Raw genomic sequence first — 21,484 nt, 5'->3', positions numbered from 1 at the left:
GCCTCCGACCACCACATCTCCCACCAGTCCTTCTCTGTTTGTGAACAGCAGGTCGAGCGAGGCACCTCCCCTGGTCGGCTCACTTACCAGCTGTGTCAGGAAGTTGTCTTCCACACACTCCAGGAACCTCCTAGACTGCTTCCTCTCTGTCGTGTTATATTTCCAGCAGATGTCCGGGAAGTTGAAGTCCCCCATGAGAACAAGGGTCAGCGATCGAGACACCTCTGCCAGCCGCTTGTAGAACGCTTCATCGGCCTCTTCATCCTGGTTGGGTGGTCTGTAACAGACTCCCAGCAGGATATCTGCCTCGTTGGCCTTCCCCCTCATCCTTACCCATAAACACTCAACCGTATCATCATCACAATCGTTGAGCTCTAGACAATCGAAACACTCCCTACCATACAGAGCCACCCCGCTGCCTCTCCTTCCTCTCCTGTCCCTTCTGAAGAGTCTATAGCCATCCATTGCAGCACTCCAATCGTGAGAGTCACCCCACCATGTTTCTGTGATGGCGACTAAGTCATACCTCTCCCGCTGCACAATGGCTTCCAGCTCCTCCTGCTTGCCGCCCATGCTGCGTGCATTGCTGTAGATGCACTTGAGCTGGAATGTAAACTCGTAATCTTTGACACTCTCAACAATCTTTTCTCAACTTACATGTAGCCTGTATTTGGGATGTCCTTGGGGTACCTTGAGTATATATTTTCTAGTACCGATACTGAAAGTAATGTTGAAATGCAAACAGCCCATGTCATCCCACCATCTCCAAGATAAAAGTAGGATTATGACTTTACTAGCTCTGTGAGTGGAGATGTTATATGATATCTATCAAGATATTAGCAGATGTTCTCACAACCCACATAACAATCAGTCATAGATTTTAATTAAGGCACATTTGCTGCCTCAAGTAATTGCATCTTAGGACGTCTGTTAACGGAGTGTTAAAATACAACTGCCTTCATCAGGCCTGTGAAAAACATTCCTTTTCGCTAACGTTATTATTCTCGCAATTATTATCTTATAAGATTCTATGAAAAGCTAGTCTATTTCTTTTAAAGTACAAAACGTTCTCTGCTCAACAATTTTCTGCGGTATTACATTGTATCATGGTTTCATGCTTTTAAAGTAACACCTTGAACATAATATAACAGTTGCTTTAGATATTGTATAACATTGTTATGTATTTTTAAATTTACATTTGGTTTAATTTTATGTTTCTAAGTGGAACATATCATGATATAGAGTATGCTATATGTAAGCCTCAGGCATATCTATATATCAACTAGGAAAACTGCATATTATTAATTGATTGATGAATATTTTACTTTCATTTATGGAAAAGAGCAGTGTTTAACTACTTGGTTAGCATGCCTTTAAGTAAATCAATACTCAGAATGAACTTATTTATCTTCCTTATTAGAAAAACAGTCACAAACCAGGAATGATAAAAGAAATGATCATAAAGAACGTGCCCCAGTGTATAAAGTTATTTCAAAAACTATAAATATTAAAGAAGTTATTTAAAACCTTAGTAATAAAAGTTCTTTATAAATTATCAGTACTGATTTCCACTCCTAAGCTCCCCTAGAAATCCCAAAATTAAAAATATGGTTAGTTTCCATCTTTTTTCATGACTGACATTTCAGCAGCTAGAATCTTTTCCACAAGACCTTATTCATGAACTGTGCTACACAGAACATATCATGAGCATATCTTTCATATTGAACATCAGGGTCTATAGCGGAATATGTAATAAACCGAAGTACCACTTTATTTATAACTCGAGTACAGCAAAACTGTAGGAAATCTACACAAAAGATACAACAGCTGAAAAAGTCAACATTTGCAGCTTTTTTCTCCCTAGGTCCTTTCTTTTTCACTGCTTTCCACTCAGCACATCAGTAAAACAGAGCTTTGGCTCCTCCTGTGACCTACTAAATAGCCCGTTTCACCAAAATGAAATAGTATAAAGAGCTACATGAAGGAGGTCCAAGGTTGAAGTACTTGATGAGAACAGGGATGGCAGTTATATTAGTTTGGCAGTCACAAAGCACTACAAAGTCATTCATTCACCACCAGTTAAACCCAAAAAACCAAAACCAACAACCCCCAGCCCTTCAATAACACTAGTATACCATTAGTTCCAAAACATCAACCCAAAATTATGCCCTTGCCTTGTCATAAAAAATGAGGGAAAAAATATAAAACATGAAAAATATGTCTGACTTATTGTCATAGAGATTTTTTTATGCAGTGATTAGGAAAGGAAGACCCCCAATACCAAAACAAGGTCACACAAAGGATGGTTCAGAAAGATGAGCTAGCAACACTATTGCTCCCTGACACTCTTCTCCTCAACTAGGTCATGGACAGCAGCCACGGTAAAGTCATTGTCGTCTTTCTCTGACAATTTTTTGGGGAAGGCAAAGAAAGACCAAAAGAAAATAACTTTTGAAACCTTGTATGCTAAAAACAAATACAGTTCCCTCTGATGGGCCCACTGAAAAGACTTAGCACCAATTACAGCTCCTAGAACTCCACTGAACTGACTTCTAAATGACATAAACACAGAATACTGTAGTTAGAAGATGAATGAAAAAGAAATACAGTGAAACCCGTGACCAATCAATTTCTGTTATACCACTGTTTTCTCTTGAGACAGAACTTTCAGTAGAAGTCTTTAAAGCATACACAACTTTACTCTGGAAAAAACCGAAAATACCCCCAAAAACCCAAATAAAAGCTCAAGTACAACACAATGTTGTGCTGCAAGGCCATGCAGTGAATGAATGGTCTGACAGACAAAAGACATTCATATCCCCTGGTGTTTAGCACAGCATAGGAGTCTATAGAAAATCAAGGAATGGTTCCAAGTTCAGACAAGAATTTTCTCATGCAACATCTTTGCAACTGAGGCAAGGAGTGAAAACAGCATAAATCTAAATTTCTGTTCTCACTCATTAATTGCCTCTTCTCTGGCAACAGATTGGCAGTGATAACTAATCTTTGTACTTACCATTGCTTACAACTGGTCAAAAAGGTGAAAAGAAAGCCAGTTCAGGGTTACATGGCAAGCTTACTTTTGCATCACTTATTAACGGAAAATGCAACTAGATCCATTATATTTAGAATATTAATAGTTACTGAAATCATTGTGTCTAAGTCTGCATTTAATTGTACCAGCTTTACAACAACATAACACGCTCAATTTCAGTAAACTTATTAAACTAGTGAGAAACTGAGAGTCAGGCTTTGTAACCTTTTATGCGTAGTGAACTGAATTCTCTCAGAAAATGGAAAAATGTTTAATATACATATAAACGTTATGATTATTTTTGATAGTAAAAGCTAAAGATTAATCCTAAAATAGACAATGTACATAAAGAATAGCCAATTGTAGAAGTAGAGACAACTTAGACCAACAGAGAAACAAATTAATTAATGCCCATCTTTCCAACGAGTCTATATGCCAATAAGAGACACTGAATAGCTAAGTAGTTCTGTTAAGATACTTAAAGCAGGACGACAAGGGGTTTTAAAATCTAATTTACCTTTTTGGGTTTTTGCCAGCATCTATTAAACTGTCCTTTCAGACAAGATTTCTGAAGAGAATGACCTGTTCATGTGACATTCCATGAAGATACTGAGTTTAGAAGGCAGCTCTGACAGTAAAAACCTTCTCACCCCATAAGATAATCTTTGATTATTAGAAAATAACTTAAGACTTTGAAGTCTGCCTTAGAAACATTTATATTAATTTTATCTCAGTCACTGATGTTACATTCCAGGCTTACCATCTAAAATCATCTCTGGATTTGAGTATAAACATTTGTGTAACTTCTTCTGAGTGTTCCCATCTCTGTAAAACCCTTCTTTCAGAAGCCATATCAACAAGTTGGTGATGGAAAACACACTGTAAAACAGGGCGCTAAGTCAACAGGTTCTTACTGGTTTCTAGAAAAGTGGATAAGCACAAGCTATTAGAATGAACTGATTATTTTACCCCAGCTAGAGAAAGAAGTTTTATGACTGACTTCAAAATGAGGGCAGAAAGTCTTGAGATAAAGCAGCGAAGAGGTCTGCGTTCCAAAAATAAGCCCGAATTTTTCTATTCTTTGGTCTCGGCATCTTTTAAAACACTTACTGCTGTGTTTTTTTCTGAAGACCTGAGCAATTTTGCTAGGGAACAAAACAGCTGTAATTTTCCAGAAGGCACTGTTAACTAACGATCAGTCTTCTTGGATTAACCTATTTACTCGGCTGGCCCTTCAACAACAAAGTAGTCAATAAAGTTATTTTCATTTCTCTGTTACACGCAGCATTAACCTGGGGGGGTTAATATTTTTAGAAAAAAAAAAAAAAGGCATTTCAACCCTTTTGTATGCTTTGAAATGTTTTGACTGTGAAACACAATGTTTCAAGAAAGGTATTTTGAATCACTGATCTGCTAGCAACCAGAAGGCAGCAGAGGTACACCCTTGAGATCAGAGATCAGGTGACAATGCGAAGTCTGAGAAATCCTCTCAAGCCATTTGCTCAATTGCACTCACAGTTCTGGGTTTAAAAATCTGTGATAGATGTAGTTCTCTCCAAAGGCTCTCACTCAGCCCCACTTTTGAGACAGATGCAAAAGGAAGACAGGAAGCTTTTTAGGGTCACACAGATAACTGTGTAGAAGGTGGATCTGAACTATGCTGATGCAATGCTAATAAGCGGATACTTGGAGCAATACACAAACCCCTCTTTAATAACAGGATAATCTGCTTTATTTGCCTTCAGAAGTAGCAGATGAAGTACATATTAAAAGAGAAGAATTCAGAGAACATACTTTTTACTTAAAAAATGTTTTCCCTACGACATTTCCTCCATGTATTTCTAGTCTTTAATATTGCTGAAATTATGGTATATTGCTTATTTATTCAATGATTAATTTCCACAGCCATATGCTTTCTAGGTCTATATGCAGCTTGCATTGTTCATTTCAACTTCATTTATAAAACATAAGTTTACTAATAAGTACGAAAGTTCTATTCAGACAGTAGTACAATTCAAAGCCATGTATTGTCACACTTGTATTACTGACATTATCACTTCACATCATCCTTCTTCCTCTAAATTTCATAAAGCAATAAACATCATGCATTACCCATCAGCATAAAAATCCCGGATGGTTTTAGCTAGGAAATGGATGTACACGGATTTCAAGATACAAGATATTTAGCTTTGTCCAACATAATTATTACTAAACTGATTTCCAAAAAGAAGGCATACCATTTGTAATCAAATTGACTGAAATGTTAACATGGTACCATTCCAAAGACTTAAGTCAACGCCAGAAGATAGAAAAGGAAGTGTTGCTTCCTTTTTAAGGACAAGACATGCATCTGCCTTTAAATATGTTTGGTTTGGGTTTGGCTTTTTTTGGGGGTGGTGGTGGTGCTGTTTTTTGGTTTTTTAATTTCCTCTTGGAGTCTAGTTAGAGAATATGATCATAGCAATGTTAAAGATGTCTTTTCTCCTAGTATTTATAAACATCTTCAGAGGCAAACCAAATCATCATGTAACACACCCTGGCCATGAGACACCAACTAAATTCATTTCAGAAAAAAAGTTCAGAATCTGCTTAGGTGTTACTTGTTTAAGGAGCACAGACTTCTGAAGCACTAGTTCCTATTACACTGTGTATTAATCTTGGGGCCAAGAGAAAAAGCTTATCTCTTTCAAAGATCCTTAAAGGGTGAAGACTAGTGTTTAGCAGGTGGCTGGTACCTTCAGATTTCTTTCATTTACTCTGGTGTGTTCACATGTGGACTAAACCTGGAACATTTTGTGGGTAGGTTGTTATATCCATTTTTGGTTTGTAATAAGTGAGAAAGCATTGACAGAGTTTTAAATACACGCTTTCCCAAATGTGCAATTCTTTATCAAGAAATCGTAGGTATGTACATAGTGGAACTCATCACCACAAGACATTGCAGAGGTTAGTATGAACAGGCTCAGAAGTGGAATACATCAATTCATGGAATATTCACGATTAAATCAGCTCAGACACACTCTCCACTTCAGGAAGTCACAACACCAATGACTGCTATTTTTGGGGAAGGTATACCACGGGAAAAAAAAATTACTTTGTACTTCCTTTGTAATTCATACACTTTCCCTAAGCATGAGCCATGGCAGGTAAGGATATCAGGTTGACAGAGGACATTTCTTATGTTATGTTCTCATCGTAAAAGATGGAGACTTTTTTCTGGTCAATAAGAACTTGACAGAAGACTTAAGCAGACGAGCATTCTGGATGAGCGATTGTCTGTGCATGTCACCATGACAGTTTATGGTAACAACACTTCAACAATAACAGTACTATGCTACGGCTGTGACCTTATCATCATATGAGAGTTTTACCTGAATAAACACCAGACATGGCTTCTTTTGCTAAAGGGGACTTGTTCCTGTCAAACATACTAAGCAACACTTAAATATGTTCTTTACATTCAATAAAGGGAGTTCTAGTGTGCTTAAAGATAAAGCTGTGTTTCTGTATTCTTCTGGAGTAAGAGCAGGATGATAGAAACCTCACTGTATCAAGCTTATCTCTCCAGTGAGAAAAACTTTGTCATATTACACTCAAACTAATTTTGGCATTAAAACTTAAGAGTACATTATTTAATTTTGGGAAAACCTAAGCTTTATTCTGCTTGTTTGCTGAACAGAAAAAGGGAGAAATAGGACATTTAAGCTACTCTTCCCCTGTTACCACTGCTATCACTAAGCAGTGAACTTAGCAGCAATTCTGCACTTTTGGTAGGTCAGAAGCAATGCTTATTTTCTGAATCTGTATGCCTTAAAATGACTTAATTTTCAAAGAAAATAAAGCAGTTTGAGTGGGAACATCAGATTTAGTCCTTGCAATGTTCAGTGAATCTGTACGGCACTCACATCAAAATTCATCCTAGTCAGGTCTACTTGCAAACAATACAAATCAATAAATTATCATTTTAATAAAAATCTCATTTAAAAATGCAAAGTATATTTGTGACACCCACTTTACACTTGCAAAGGATACAAGTTTTCCAGAAAAAAGTACACGCAAATATGTGCAGATGAAAACAAAACACCACACGCATTTCCAAACAAATTATATGGTATATACGATGTTGCACACAAAACAAATTTCCGGTTATGATAGCCTCACATGCATTTTTTAAATGCTAAGATCTCAACCTCTTGTAATTAGCTAATTTCTGATGAATTGTATTACACTGAAAAGGAACAAAATGGAAATTAAATACTCTGTAATGAAAATGTCTGTACTTTTATCACACTCTGTATCACCCTTCCAACCCCATTTTGTTGGCTAGGGCAAAAGCCATCTTTTAAAGATGCTCCCCTTAATAATGCCAAGTGTGAAGCATGTGCCAAGTGTAAATATGATACTTACAGTACTTCTTAGATCTTTCAAAACAAGAAAAATACATACACTGTTTTGAATGGGATTGCTGCTGCATACAGTTCTTATGCAGAAAAAGGAAGCTAGGTCACAATTCTCCTAAAGCTTTCCAGGTGTCTTCCCTCTATCTCATTTTTATGGTTCACATACAGCACCTTACAGCAGAGACAACTTGCATTGCCAGGCACAGCAAGAGTCCATAAAGCCTGCGTACGCCTCAACATTTATCTGATATTGGAAACAGCAGATCCAACATATCACACATTTACGTGATCAACTGCATTGCTAACAGAATCTGAACTTAAGATGGCATACATGGTTATTGAGAGACAGCAATGTCTACAGCAGTCAGATGCACAGGACTAATGAATTTCTAATCTGTCTTAAACTGCCTAAAGAATTCTTAAACCTGGTACCCAAGAATCACCTGAACTAGCAGAGTCGGACTTGCCTTTTTCTCTTATACTCTATAATATGACAAACAGGAATGGGACATGGTCAGGTAGGTAAGTGGATTAAATGTTATCATTCTTCCTCTAAGATCACAGTAGGAGGCCTGACTGAAATGAGTTGTCAGGTGAGTTCCCCAATGGACATTTTATATCAGAAAACCATCACGTAGAACTGAATACTGATATAAAAGGCATTATAGTCAGTTCCCACTCTAGGGAAAACCACAATTGACTTAGAAGTGAAAAATATGTTTCCTTCTTATTTGAAAGGGTGGTCTCTCTAGGTCACTTCAAGGTCAATTCTGAGGCTGCGCGGTAAGAATTCTTATGATGCCTGCATAGTAACTTACAGTGGAAAACCATACATAACAGGTTCGACTGTCAATGCAGGCACTCCTCCAACCTTCACAAAATGCAAATACTCTGTCCTCCATCTAAAATATTACCTGTATCTAGACATAATTATGCACTGTGCTGACAAATCTCAGCCAATGCACATACTACAATTATTTACAATTACAAGGCTAGCATCAGCAACAATGTGGGGGTTTTTGTTTGTCTGGTTGTTTGGTTTTTTTAATCTGATGAAGAACCTGAGAGAAATTTGAAGTGTAAAAGTGATGTAAAATTTGGAATTATTAATGAAAAATGTTACTGGTTATTATATGGCATCCTAAGCCAATTTAAGAAAGTAGCCCCCACCAATTTTAACTTAAGCTTCCAGTGACTGTGATCATGTGACTTCTGTTTTCTCTCTCAGTGAACACCAGGAAGCTCAGGAATCTTTTTGTATGCAACATTCTTTGCTCAGCTCTGCTTCAGAACAATTGCCTCACAGCAAAGCCATTTCGCTTGACTTTGCACCATTTATCAGGACAGAGCACTCAGACAGTAAATTGGATGACTGCATTTACCACTCAGTTTTTAAGGGCTTGATAAAATAGAAAACTATGCTTGGGCTTCACACCTCCAAAATCCAACAAGAGCTTCAGAAGACCCCAGAATGAAATTTTTATGAGTCAGCCATCCTCCATTTTTGAATGGAAGCCACTTACTGTCTCACTCAATTTAAGCCTATTGTACTAAAAGGAGGAGACCTGCTATAAAATGGTCAGCGCTTTCCCTCAGGAAATAGCGATTCATAATGGGAGCTGGACTAATTTTTCAAAGGATGCATTTAATATATGTAGTGAATGTGCAATTAAACACCCAATTGAGTATATGAATATTTAGAATTATTTTTCCAAGAGAAAATTAAGTGTTCAGTGTTATTGAAGATAACAGGACTATGCACCCAGTCGAACAGCTAAGAATTCAGTGTTTGATTCAGCAGTAGGACTTCAGGAACTTCTGTATCAATCCAGAAGAGAAAGAGAGAATAGGAACTAGAGCTGGGAATAGAAGTATGTCTGCAAAATGGCAATGACTTCTGAAAACATCAAGGGAAAATTCTGTGGCATCAGAAATGCAGAATAATCAATATCTACTTTTGCTCATTAACTTATATGTCCCCTCGTTTACTCTGCTAATAGCACATTCCTCCTTCCATTCAAACAAATCCAGGGGTTTGGAATCGAAAAGGAAATGAGTAATAACCAAAAGTCCTTTTACTGATGCAACCAAAATGTTAATTACTTGAGAATATTGACAAGTTGTGCTACAATTCCAGACATCAATTGCTTTTCTCTTACCCCACTCCTTACATATTCTTCTTACTGCTTACAAGAGCAAATTACTTTCTCCCATTTATACTGTATAAAGAAGGAATTCTCACTCTACTTTTATTTACTGCAGCACATTTGACTAAAGGGACAAGAGAGCAAATTTTTGTCAACTATTTCATATTAATCTGGACAGATACGGATTGGATTTATACGTGCACTGACATTGTTTCACTTTTAGATGGTACAGGTCACAGTACATCATCTTTCAAATGCTGGATTAAGTAGGAGGTAAAGTGACATGCTCAGTTTAAATTATTCTGGGTAGTAACAGCCTTCTAGGAACTGAACAATAGACCTCAGCGTGACTTGGTTTCAATCAGCAATACAAACCCACTCTTTTGACTTTTTTTTAGTCATCAACCATAGATTTCTCAAGTCAGTATCATTTCTCAATTTTCTTTCCCGTAGTACCTCATACAGAGGGAAAAAAATGTATCACAATCGGTACTTTCATTTTTTTAAAGCTATGTTTTAACTAAGTTTACTAATAAAAATTTAGAATATGACTTCAGGATGCAGCATTAAGTGGTAAATCTGTGCAGAGAGACTTGGTTTTTTAACTCAGGTATGTGTACTCAATGGGCTGGGGGTGGATTTGTTAGTCACCCCAACACAGAACAGATTTGTGATATTGAGGCAGGGTGTCTCCAGGCTTCTCTAATTAGCTATTACGGCTTGTTTCTTCTGTTCAAAGGGACAAGAAAGCATTGTTAACAGTCAAAGCAGGAGGAATATACCTGAGAAGTATGTCTACCAACCTCTTAAATGTGATACACTTTCAGATAAAGGAAGACCTACATAGGTCTTCAAAACAAATATAATTTTTCTCAGTAATCACTAAAGAGAAAAATAGCTTGTGCATCATTCTATGAATCATGAAATCAGGAAGAGGTAAATAGGTGACTAAAAGAATAATTCAAAACACAGGATTGATGGCAGTATGAAACATCAATTACATAAACAGCTTTTTTGGTACAGACTATTGTCCAGTAAATTTTTTGAAGGCCTTGGTACAGAATTTTTTTTACATAGGAAGTAGAGAAAGAAATTAAAAGGGAGCCTTCTTCATACTGGATTAAAGAAGCTGTTTTGAGGAGGGGGAAGGTTAAGAACACAACTGAACTAAACGTAATCCTTGGGGGGTGGGGGGAGGATAAAGAATAGCAATAAAAGCAACTGACTTGAAGGAGGGAATCTCCTATAAACTCAGGGGAGACAAAGGCTAAGGAAAAAGGACCACAAAGCAACTAGTAGTTCACTGAAGATGAAGAACTAGCGTATTTTGTAGGAATATAATTTGGCTAAATAGCAAACTCTGCATCAACAAATCTGATTGTTATCAATCAATCTGAACTCAGCTTGGATTATTCAAGAGGAACTCTCAGGATTTTGGGAATCGAGATGAGAATTTAAAAAGATGATAAATCAGAGAAAACCTGAGAAACAGGATGCTATTCAAGTGGATGTTACTAGATGATCCCTTCAGATCCAGATCTCCAGGTCTAGTTTTATATGCTCCTATAACTTTTAGTCATACTACCTATACCTATGGCTCGAATTTTCAAGAAGGGCTTTGGGAGCAGTTATCATATCATTAAAAGTCCCACAGCACTCATGCAGGAAATGGGTATACACAGACTTTAGGCACCTTGGAAAAAATTCCATCCTACAAAAAAAAAAACCCAAACCCAGTGTCCTTAATAATGGAAGGTATATAAGATTTGAAGTTCCCTAAAAAACATTTTGTTCGATGTAGTTTATATATATATTTATATGTTCACACTGTATATATATATTCACATGTATACATATACACACAAATACACATGTGTATATATAGGGAGGGAGGAAGGGATGGAAGGCGAGAGTGAGTCCTAGTTAAATGGAGATTTAGAATGTAATCTTCACAGTTATATGTGCTAGCCATAAAAAGTACCAGAGGGAAAGAAATAAACAATGTAGACAGTAGAAAAGTGAAATGACTTTTTCAAAAGTAAACTTATTTAAAAGTAACGCGGTTATTAAATAGAAGCCTTTTTGCAAATTGCCTTTAGTCTGGAAATCTTTAATATTTTCCGTTTAGTAAATCCTTATCCGTAAGTGCCTGCCAATAACCTCTGCATAAACATGCAAGCATCCACATTTCTAAACTTTATGACAGTTAAAAGGCAATTTTATGAATATTTATGAAGGCAGTAAATTATTAAAATAAATATAGATATTTACACATTAGAACAACATCTTCATTTAATGGATGTGGAAAAAATGTTAATATGTGAACATTTTAATGATGAAGTGGTTTGGCCTTCAGAGCTTTTGTTACTCTATTAAAAGTTAATTTAGGACAGAAATTATGGCTTTTTCTTGAATCCCAACCCCAAAGGATTAAATCATGATCAAGACTCACAACATTTTTCAAAAAAGTTAATCTGGTGATGGTATTTCCAGAGGCTGGATACTGAAACTACTGTGCAGTTCTCTCTGAAAAAAAGCCTCCTCTGGCTTCTTTTATGCGCTCACAGTAGTGACATAGACGTTTTAGGGCAGTGGAGCTGAGTGCTAGTGAGGTGGTTTCATCAATCTTTCTGTCACCACACATTTTATATTATTAGGATATGTTTCTTGTTTACAAACACAGGAAGCAACTCAAATTGCTCTTTCTCAAAAAGGTGTTCTACATCACAGAAGTGATTTGCTTAACCACTAGTAATAAATTTCATCACCTTTCCCCACATTTATAGATCCTCCTGATTCAAGGACATCAGAGAGTCTGCTCTGACCTCCTGTATGTAACTGGCTACTGAAGTCCACCAGTGATCCCAATAACCTGAGTTCCACCAAAGCACAAATCTTCCTTCTAGCCAGAATACCAGAAAGCAGTCACTTTCAGTCAGAAGGCGTGAGGAAGCAAGTATTCTACTTTTTGTATGGTAGTTAATTCCAGAAGTTGTGCTTCACTTCTTTTCTCGTTTGTCTCGTTTCAGCTTTCTCCTTAAGAAAGTTTTTCTTCTTCCTTAATCCAGTCCCCTCTTTATTCAGAAACAATCCAGCTCCTAGAAGTGTCTCAGACTCATCACAAGATCCCTTTAGGAATAGCCACAGTAGTTTAAAATTTTTCCTTCTGTCAGTTATTCAGCACTGTGAATTATTCTGGCTGAAGAGACAGAGATTACTAGCATCATGGCTACACCAAATTAACGCATCATATGAGCACTCCCTGTATGCTTCACTCCTCAGTCCACTGGCTTAGTTTGTGTTGCTATAGGAAACTGTCACTCCAGCTGCTGGGAGTAGTAAATTCCTAAACCTTTCCGTTGCATTTGAAAATTACTCTGCCTTTGCCATACTATAACTTGCTCCAGCTCTTGAAGCATTTTGACCATTCTTTTCTCCCACTTTTAATATTAATTTTATAAGAAACTACAGAGTCTTGCTCCCTTACTGATCTTAATAGTGCCATATCAATGGTAAAACCCCTTTCTAAACCTCCACCCCACTGTGATTTATATATACGTTAATACATATCCCTTTTTTATCTATTCTTTTTATCACAGCAACATAAGCTCTACCTGTCTTTTTTCCCCAGTCAATGCTCTTTTTGATACTTTACCCTGCTGTAAATGTTCTTTCTTTTTATACGTATAACTTATCATGTGGCTGTTAAGTAACATATTCTTTATTTGAAAAGGTCCAGCTTAAGGGATCGAGATGTGTCTCTGTGGCTCTGCCAATACTCTAGGAAGTGTGCCCACTGCCGTAACTGCTGCCCCTCTTGCCCTGATCAGATACTACGTTCTGTTTCAGTGGAACAGAAATACAACACTCCCAATAAAATCTGAAAATCATATTCAATTACAAAAATAACTTAAGGTCAGATTTCTACAAATCTTGTTCTCACAAAGCAGCTTAAATATATGAACCTTACCAAATTTAATCAGGATTACTCACATTACGGATTCAAATGCATATTCTAACAGCACATTAACTTCAGGCTTTTCTGTATACTCCAAATTCCCTGTATATCCCAATTCCACGTTACTCCAAGCTCTGAATCCTGTCTGTTGTTTTCAGTGTGTCTGAAAAGACGATAGATGAACCCAGTCTGAAAGACTGAAAGTAGAAGCTCCAAATTATTTGCAACCTTGATCCTCCTCCAAATTTTGTACCCTATCCAATCTCCATAAAATATCAGACTAAACCTTTACAGCAAAAATATTGTCAGTAATGCAATTATTTTTCCAAATATTAAAATTTCCATCACTTGGACTTATTTCTATAAATTATCCCCTTGTACATCAAGCTGTTTTCTACCAGCACATACTTCTTCCTGTTAATGTGATGTGAAGACTAAAGAAATGTTGTTCAGTTTTCATGGCGAGTTTTCAGCCGGCAGCAGTTTATTAATAATTTCTTTCAGGCTTTTTCCAATGGACTCAATATGGAGAGAAAGAACAGTCAAGATTAAAAAAAAAAAAAAGGCAAATTAAAAACACAGAAGGGGAAAATAGGAAAAACACATGAAAAACAGCAGTTGATGATGGCAGTAAAAGAGAGAGAGGCAAAAAGCATACCCATGCAAGGGAAAATGCAAAGCTGAAAAAGAGAGGCATGATTAGAAACTCTGTTATGAAGGTGAAACCTCGGTGCAGGATCTATAAAAATCCAGAGATATTTGTATAATATAAAGTAATAATAATGAGAAATTAAAGAACATTAAAATGTGAAAAATACAAGTTAAATAATGAAATTAGAAAGAAAACCGGTAAAAAAAAAAAAAATATATATATATATAGCGACAGCTCTGTTATGAACTAGCGTTCTGTTTTTATGTGATGTAAAACCAAGCACGTGGAAGACAGAGATAAGGAAAATATAGGCAGAGGGAAGTATCTGCTGAGACAGAAATGTGAGACTAAGTAAGTACAGAAACATAAACATTAGGGGGAAAAGAGATACAAAAAGTGGATTCAGTGTGAAATACTGGGCCCATTTAAACCAGCAGGACTTGCTGTTTAAGGCAATCTTTCTCTTTCACTTCAAATATTCCTTATGAAAGAAGAATCTATTTCTGATATCTTCCTACATATTTTCTCATACTTTTAATAGCTTACAATTATTTCACAGCCAAAGAGACATGATTTATATTCTAAAAAAAAAGACGGTTTACAACCTCAAAAAGAAGAAATAACAAATAAAGGGCAAACTTCCTACCTGTGTGAGCAGAACACAAAAAGTAGGTTTGTGGAGTTGTATTTTTAGCTCAGATCCCGACTGTGCATTCGAAGTCAATCTCCTGATCATACCACACTTTGGTTCATATTGTGTAACAGACTCTGAACGTGCAAAATGGATTCTTTTGGAATAGCAGATGAGCACCAGAAGTGTGGCTAATACACCTCAGCCACCATTTAGCATTTACTTCTTGGGGCCAGACTACAGCCAACCCAAACTAAAAGTTCCTGAGATGCGCCCTGTCCTCAGCACCAATTGTTTTGCCCTACTCCTTCAGGCTGCGCTACTTGCTAATTTAGACACAGTAAGTGCTTACAGGAACACAAATTAAATCGGTAAAAAGTCCATCGCATAGACACTTTAGACAGTGTTATTACAGCGAATTTTGCATCTTTATCAAATTCCTACTTTATGAGTCCCAACTGCTATTTCATTGTTTTTGTCACTTAGCAGTGAAATGTATTATAAGATCCATTGGTGGAAATGATGCACAACAGCCAAGTTCCAGCAATGATAGCTGACCTTTCATGGGCGTAATTACATTGCATCTAAATAATTTAAATAAACAGCTAAAGCTACTCAGTTGAAAATGGCATTTTTATTGAGACAAATATTATTCCTATAGAAAAAAATATTAACTGGTTCTTTTCTGAACCTGTGCTGTGGTCCCGATTGTGCTTTCTATGGCCGACAGAGCAGATCCTGATTCTCTTAATTGTGAGGTCTGGAGTCACTGTTCTTTTATAATTGCTTTTGTGAATTGGGAATGATTTGTTTAAACATTTATTGGGCTAGTGTATTTTCTGAAAGGCAAAACAGCATTTTTGTTTATAAAATATTTGCAATAGAAGGCAGTTACTTGACATTTAGAGTTTAAATGTGGTTTATATGTTGAGTCTATTATGTCTAATGTACAAGTGGATGGACTCCATCTCTACCAGCGCTGGAGTTGGAGGAGAAAGAACGAATACACACATACCCATGTGCACCCCTCCCCACACATAGCTGCAACTAAAGAAGAAGGAAGGAGGGAATGGAAGAAAAACATGGTTCTCCTTCTGAACTGGTGGTAACCCATCCATAGACCAGTAAATCCTCCTGATTCTACAGGAGCGACTGAACATTAATGGCAGGGGGGATAAATGCCTATCTGTGTATCTCAGGGTAATCTGTTTACACATTTCACACAGCAGAAAACACCACAGAAGTTAATGCTCTTTTCCAGCTCTCAGTCCCTTTCTTCCTTCTGAGGTGGTAAGGATGGCAGAAAGAACCAAGGTGGCAAAGGCAAATTCTCCACAGGGCAAGGCTATATCATGTCATGATGAAATCAAGTTACAATGTCATTTCTTAAACAAATCCATAAACAATAGTGTTAGTCCTCCTATAGTGTACGCTATTGGTTGCTACCTCACAATCTCAGTGCTGGCAGCAGCACGTCCGTAGCAAGGCCCGAAGTGCTGAGCTTTAGACACAGCCCAGCGGGACTGGAAAGACCCGCAGATGCCTGAGGTCAGGTGAGCGCGTACTGTGCTCTGCCGCCTCTCACAGCATGCTTAAACTACAGCCAGCAGGCCAAGTACTACATAAAATTATGCAGAAACAAAAGACTTCAGTGCAGTGTTATGTGTACATTTTTAGCAGATGCAGATCCAACTATTCCTGATCTCAGTTGCTTTTTTTTTCCCCTCATGCTTTATTATTTCTTTTAGGGATTTCTTTATTTGCCAAAAGGCTTATAGTACACCCAAAGAAAATATGGCATACTACTGGGGCACTGTAAGATATGCAGCAAAACAAATAACTGTAACACATAAAAGGCACTGCAGATCGAAGTGGCTAGTATTAAGGAAGAACCCGAATGCCAGTAAATCCTGACTTACTGGGATAGAATGGGAAAGTCTTTGTTTTGGTATTTTGAAACTGAAAAAACAAATAAATAATTCAGCTAAAGTGCAACAAGCATTTGACTAACCTTATAAAGCAAAGGTGATTGTCCTAGCTTCAAAAGTGCAATTTTTTTGGTCACGTTTGTAATGGCTTGAATCCGGATCAAGTCTTCCACAGTCCCATACTGTATATCAATAAGTTCTGCCTGCAAAGAGAAGACAAAGTTCAGGCTATACCTATAACCATGCATCATTGAGGGTGCTCCTTCCACAGAAACAAAGCTGTTTGCATAAGTACAAGCACCTGAGCAGAGTTCTGCAATTACCTTACCCCCACTTCCTAATCAGGAATACCTGTAATAACAGAGAGCTTGAGAATTCAATCTGACAAATAAATTTATACCTTTGCCATTTTCATTCATAATTCATCAGCTGTGATAAAAAAACAATTTTTTTTGCCAGTGGTTATAGTAAGTGGTGGTGATTCTGATAAGAATTTCCCCTCGTTAGCTACAGGAATGTATTTAAAACCATGTAAGGGATACTAACTTCTGTTAATTTTCTTAAAAGGAATCAGTGTCTTGTAAAGCATTTCAGAAAATGAGTCAATGATTACACTGGTCACTTATGAAAATATACAGATAATACATACTCTCCCAAGACATAGTTTAATTATGTGGTCTCATATGATTCCTGAGCAGCCCACCCTAACTATTGAAGTATTTTCTTATAGTCCATCAGTTATCCAAGCATTATACTCAGACAACCATAGTGAAACCAGACTACACTGCTCTGATGCGTAAATTTTTCAATTAATACATATTTTAAAATTCTTTAGAGTTACTTCCAACTAAAATAAAAGTGTTTAGAGCATGAAGATCTTCAGCTCTTCAGTTAGGACACTGCAAGAATATGTAGTAAAGGTCTAAGTTATTATTAAATGTCAAGCATTGGCAGTGATGGAAAAATACTGTCCAAAAAAGACATGTTTTCAAGGATTTAAAAAAAAAAAAAAACAAACCACACAAAACTATGTATAATTTAAGAATGACCAAGGGCATTTTTCTCACACATTTATAGCAATAAATTCTGGTAAAGACCAAGTATGAGGATAATCAGTCTTGTACATTATTATTTTAGAATGTTATGAAGCTCTCAGAACACCATCGAGGACATTTGGAACCTCTAAATCCCTACACAGTGTTCACATAAAACACAAATACAAGAAGACACGAGAATATTACATGAGTGTTTAAAACTTAAAATAAGAGGAGCAGTACAAGATGGAAAAGTTTCTCTTTCCGTTCATTTTCAGTAACTTAAGTATGGATTCATTGCCAAAGGCAACAGTTCTGATTTTGGGCGTCTCTACACAAACTGTTAAAATTCTACCAACAGTTGTTCTGGATATGTAGGATGTGTGAAATTTTACTAGATTCCTGAACACGGGTATTTTAGGAAAGTATTTACCCTTCTACAACTGTATCTGAATATTTTGTCTGAGTTTGCACCTCAACATTTAAGTTGAAATCATAAAAATATTTTGCCAAGGTTTCTGTCTTCTTAAATGTATTCTTTTAAATTGACAAGTTAACAAGTTTCTAAGTCTGTAACATGTCATCAGTGCTGTATAAGCCAAGTATTTAGAAAGGTCAGCCAAAGTTATAAAACAGTTCTGGAACAGGCAAACATCAGAGTTAACACCAAATACTGAAATGTAGGAACAGAAAATCTTGCACTCCATACAGTTTCTTCTGAAATATGTGGGGTTTTTAATATCTAAAGAACTTGAAAACTATTCCATAAGAAAATTCAAATGGTCACTACAGGCTGAAATCCAATATAAATTTTTTCCTATGTGATCATCGTATTTGGAAAGTATGATAAGATCAAGTGAAGAAGTTTTTATACTAGCAGAAGCTGTTTTATTTTTTACCTAACCTGATGCCTCTGGTTATAAAGAGTTCACCTCAAATGAGGAAAGGGTATTGACCAGTGTGCTTCCTTGGAGTTCACACGAATTTTACCTCATTCTGTAGATCTCAGCTTTATTTTAATTTGTACCTACAGACATGTCAATAGATAACACTTTAGTGCAATAATTATTAGAGTCTCAAAAGTCTTATGGCTTGAGAGGTTATATCTAGGCTGACTTCTGGGGACACCTCCAGTATAATGCCTTTCCAACGTATCCTCAAGGAAACCAAAAATCAGAGCTTTCATCATTCATATGAGAGAAACTACACTGAATTTTCCTGAGGCAAAATCAATACACAAAGATATAACATAATGAAGTATCAAACCATTTGCTTCTACAGTATGCCTGTGTGAAAATGAGATCCCTGCCTGTCTACATTCATGTGCTGCTTCTCTTCACATCATTTTTGCTAGCTGCTCCTCCAGGGTGTTATCCACTGCTCTGTAAACAACAAAACTACATGTTTGCACAATTATTAATGCATTTAGCAACTGCCCTTGGATGTTCTTAGTTAATTCATGGATGCGAACTGCATCTTTAAGAGCTGCTCACCGGTCTTTCCTAGGCAACGTATGAGCTCAACAAGAGCAGGCTGAATAAAAGGCCCTACAAAAGCACAGCTCATTTTTTAATTATGTGAGAACCAGAACTTGACTCCCTGCTGCCCCAAACACTACGTAAACCATGTTCTTTGCTCCAAATGTTAAAAGTAAGCCCCAATGCCAAAGCTATTAAATACGTTCATACACTGAAGGTACACGTAAGAAGTCATTACATAATGAAAAAGCAGCTGGGTATAATATAACAAAGAGTTACATGTGCTTTCATTACACATCTTCCACATGAAGGATATGTCAAAGCTCAATATATTAGAAGTTTTTCTTTTGCACTTGCCTGAAAATAAGTATGACCTAAGCCTCTTGTTACTGTCCAACTTTAGGGGTACTTGCACACTCATATTTCACTGTAACTTCGAAGTGATTTTCTTCTCATCACAAATCTTTGACCTTTAATTTTACCTTTTTGGGAACCATGGGTGAAAATGTTGCACATGTCTACCACAGCAAGTTATCACATCCTGGTAACATCACATACAGCCTAGCAGCTGGAGGTTTGCACAGCTAATCTCAATTCTAACTTCAGTTAAAATGACAAAGAACCGGAATAAAATCTTCTCTTGAGCAAAACTACACATGGCTCCTCCCCTCCCAAATGAAATCAATAACCCACTGGAAGAGTTTAGAACAAAGTCATAAGATTTTGGCAGTACAGTCCAGAAACTAATAGGTAAACATTAAATTATAAAAATAGTTTTAAAAATCATTCCTACCCCTTCCTTTCTTCTACACTTGAATATTCTAGTAAAATTTGTAATAAAAAGCAAAATATTTTGCAGTACTTAATAACAACATCTTGTCAAATACAGTACAGCAACACTAGCTCAGAGTAGTCAGTTTTATTTTTATTTAATACACTGGGGCTCAACTAATCGGACCCTTTACTTCTAGCATAAAATAAAAGATTGAAAAAATACACCTTTAAAATAATTTTAAAGAATCCTCCTGAATCCAAAGAGTGCTATCCTCTCAATAATCCACTGAGAAATTAACAGTCCATTTATGTTGCATGAAGTCCTGTTTTAGTCACAACATTCCTGACATCTCTAAAAATGAATAAAGATTAAATTTTCTATTCTTTTTTTTTTTTTTTTAGAAATGCTTACAACATGACATAATCTTCACTTTACACATTCCAGATTTTAAAAGAGCAAAAAACCCCACCCCCAACTACCCATGCTTTCCAGTGGTAGGATAATTCTGTTCAAAACCAAAAGAGAACTCATCCTTTTACCAGGTGCCGAAAAAGAGCACTTGTGTACTTGGTTTAGATATGCAAGGGTAAATCCTCTTACCCTAAAACTGGGAAACTGCTAAAGAATTATTTGTTTTATCCATCTGAATTAGGTACTTACTCTTCGAATTGTTTCATGCTATGCTGTTTGAAAGATATGACTATTTAGGAACAAATTGCAATCTGCAATATGGAGTTCAGTAGTATTCCCCCATGCATGAAATGAAGTAGGGGTAGGTAATAAAACAAACATTTTTAGAAAAAGTAATTATTTTATGTTAGACTTATTATTAGTTTCTAAGTCCCAAGATGATGCTCAATGATTTGTAAACATTCTGTCTTAAAAACTATGATAAAATCCCCCCAAAACAGAAAAGACAAGCACTCTGAAAATGCCACAATCAAGACTGTCAAGGATCTTTTCCCAATTTCTTCTACTTACCTCCAAAATGAAAGAGAATAAAACAGCGTACTTCATCTAGTCATGAATGAAAAAGAATAAGACAGGTCTTGGATAGGAAAAGTATGAATAACTGTATGAAGCAGGTGGCAGCTGGGATCTTGAAGATGCTGGATGCTATTTTAAAACTTTGCTTTCTTTGCAAATGCTGAGGCAATTTAAAAAAAGGACTAGTTAAATAGGTCAAAAATAATAATGAAAATATATTTGTCATATCACATTGTTATCATTCAGTCCACTTGAATGAAGAAAAGCATTTAATAACAGCATTATATATCTGCATCCAATACACTGGCTAAGAGGCAGATTGTGCCTCTCAGAGGCTGATTTGCCAGGGGCACGCAAAACAGGAAAAAGATTAAGGGAAAAGGCCACAGAAAAAAAAACCAAAAACCTCAAAGCCAATACACCCAGGAAGGGATGTTTCTCACAACCACCAAAATGCAGA

At 36.6% G+C, this 21,484-nt stretch overlaps 1 protein-coding gene across 1 annotated transcript in view; it reads right to left on the bottom strand.

Moving 5' to 3' along the window:
• The window catches only part of LOC103924984 (inactive N-acetylated-alpha-linked acidic dipeptidase-like protein 2), a 108,884-nt gene that overhangs the window by 21,378 nt on the left and 66,022 nt on the right, over window positions 1-21,484 (bottom strand). Inside the window, exon 3 of the mRNA XM_009333608.1 lies at window positions 16,834-16,953. Within this exon, the coding sequence (XP_009331883.1) occupies window positions 16,834-16,953 (120 nt within the window). The remainder of the gene's footprint in view (window positions 1-16,833; window positions 16,954-21,484) is intronic.

Source organism: Pygoscelis adeliae, unplaced genomic scaffold (genome assembly GCF_000699105.1).
Source record: "Pygoscelis adeliae isolate BGI_AS28 unplaced genomic scaffold, ASM69910v1 Scaffold220, whole genome shotgun sequence".
Taxonomy (NCBI): domain Eukaryota; kingdom Metazoa; phylum Chordata; class Aves; order Sphenisciformes; family Spheniscidae; genus Pygoscelis; species Pygoscelis adeliae.
Note: the sequence above shows the minus strand (reverse complement) of the source record. Positions and strands in the feature narration are given on the sequence as shown.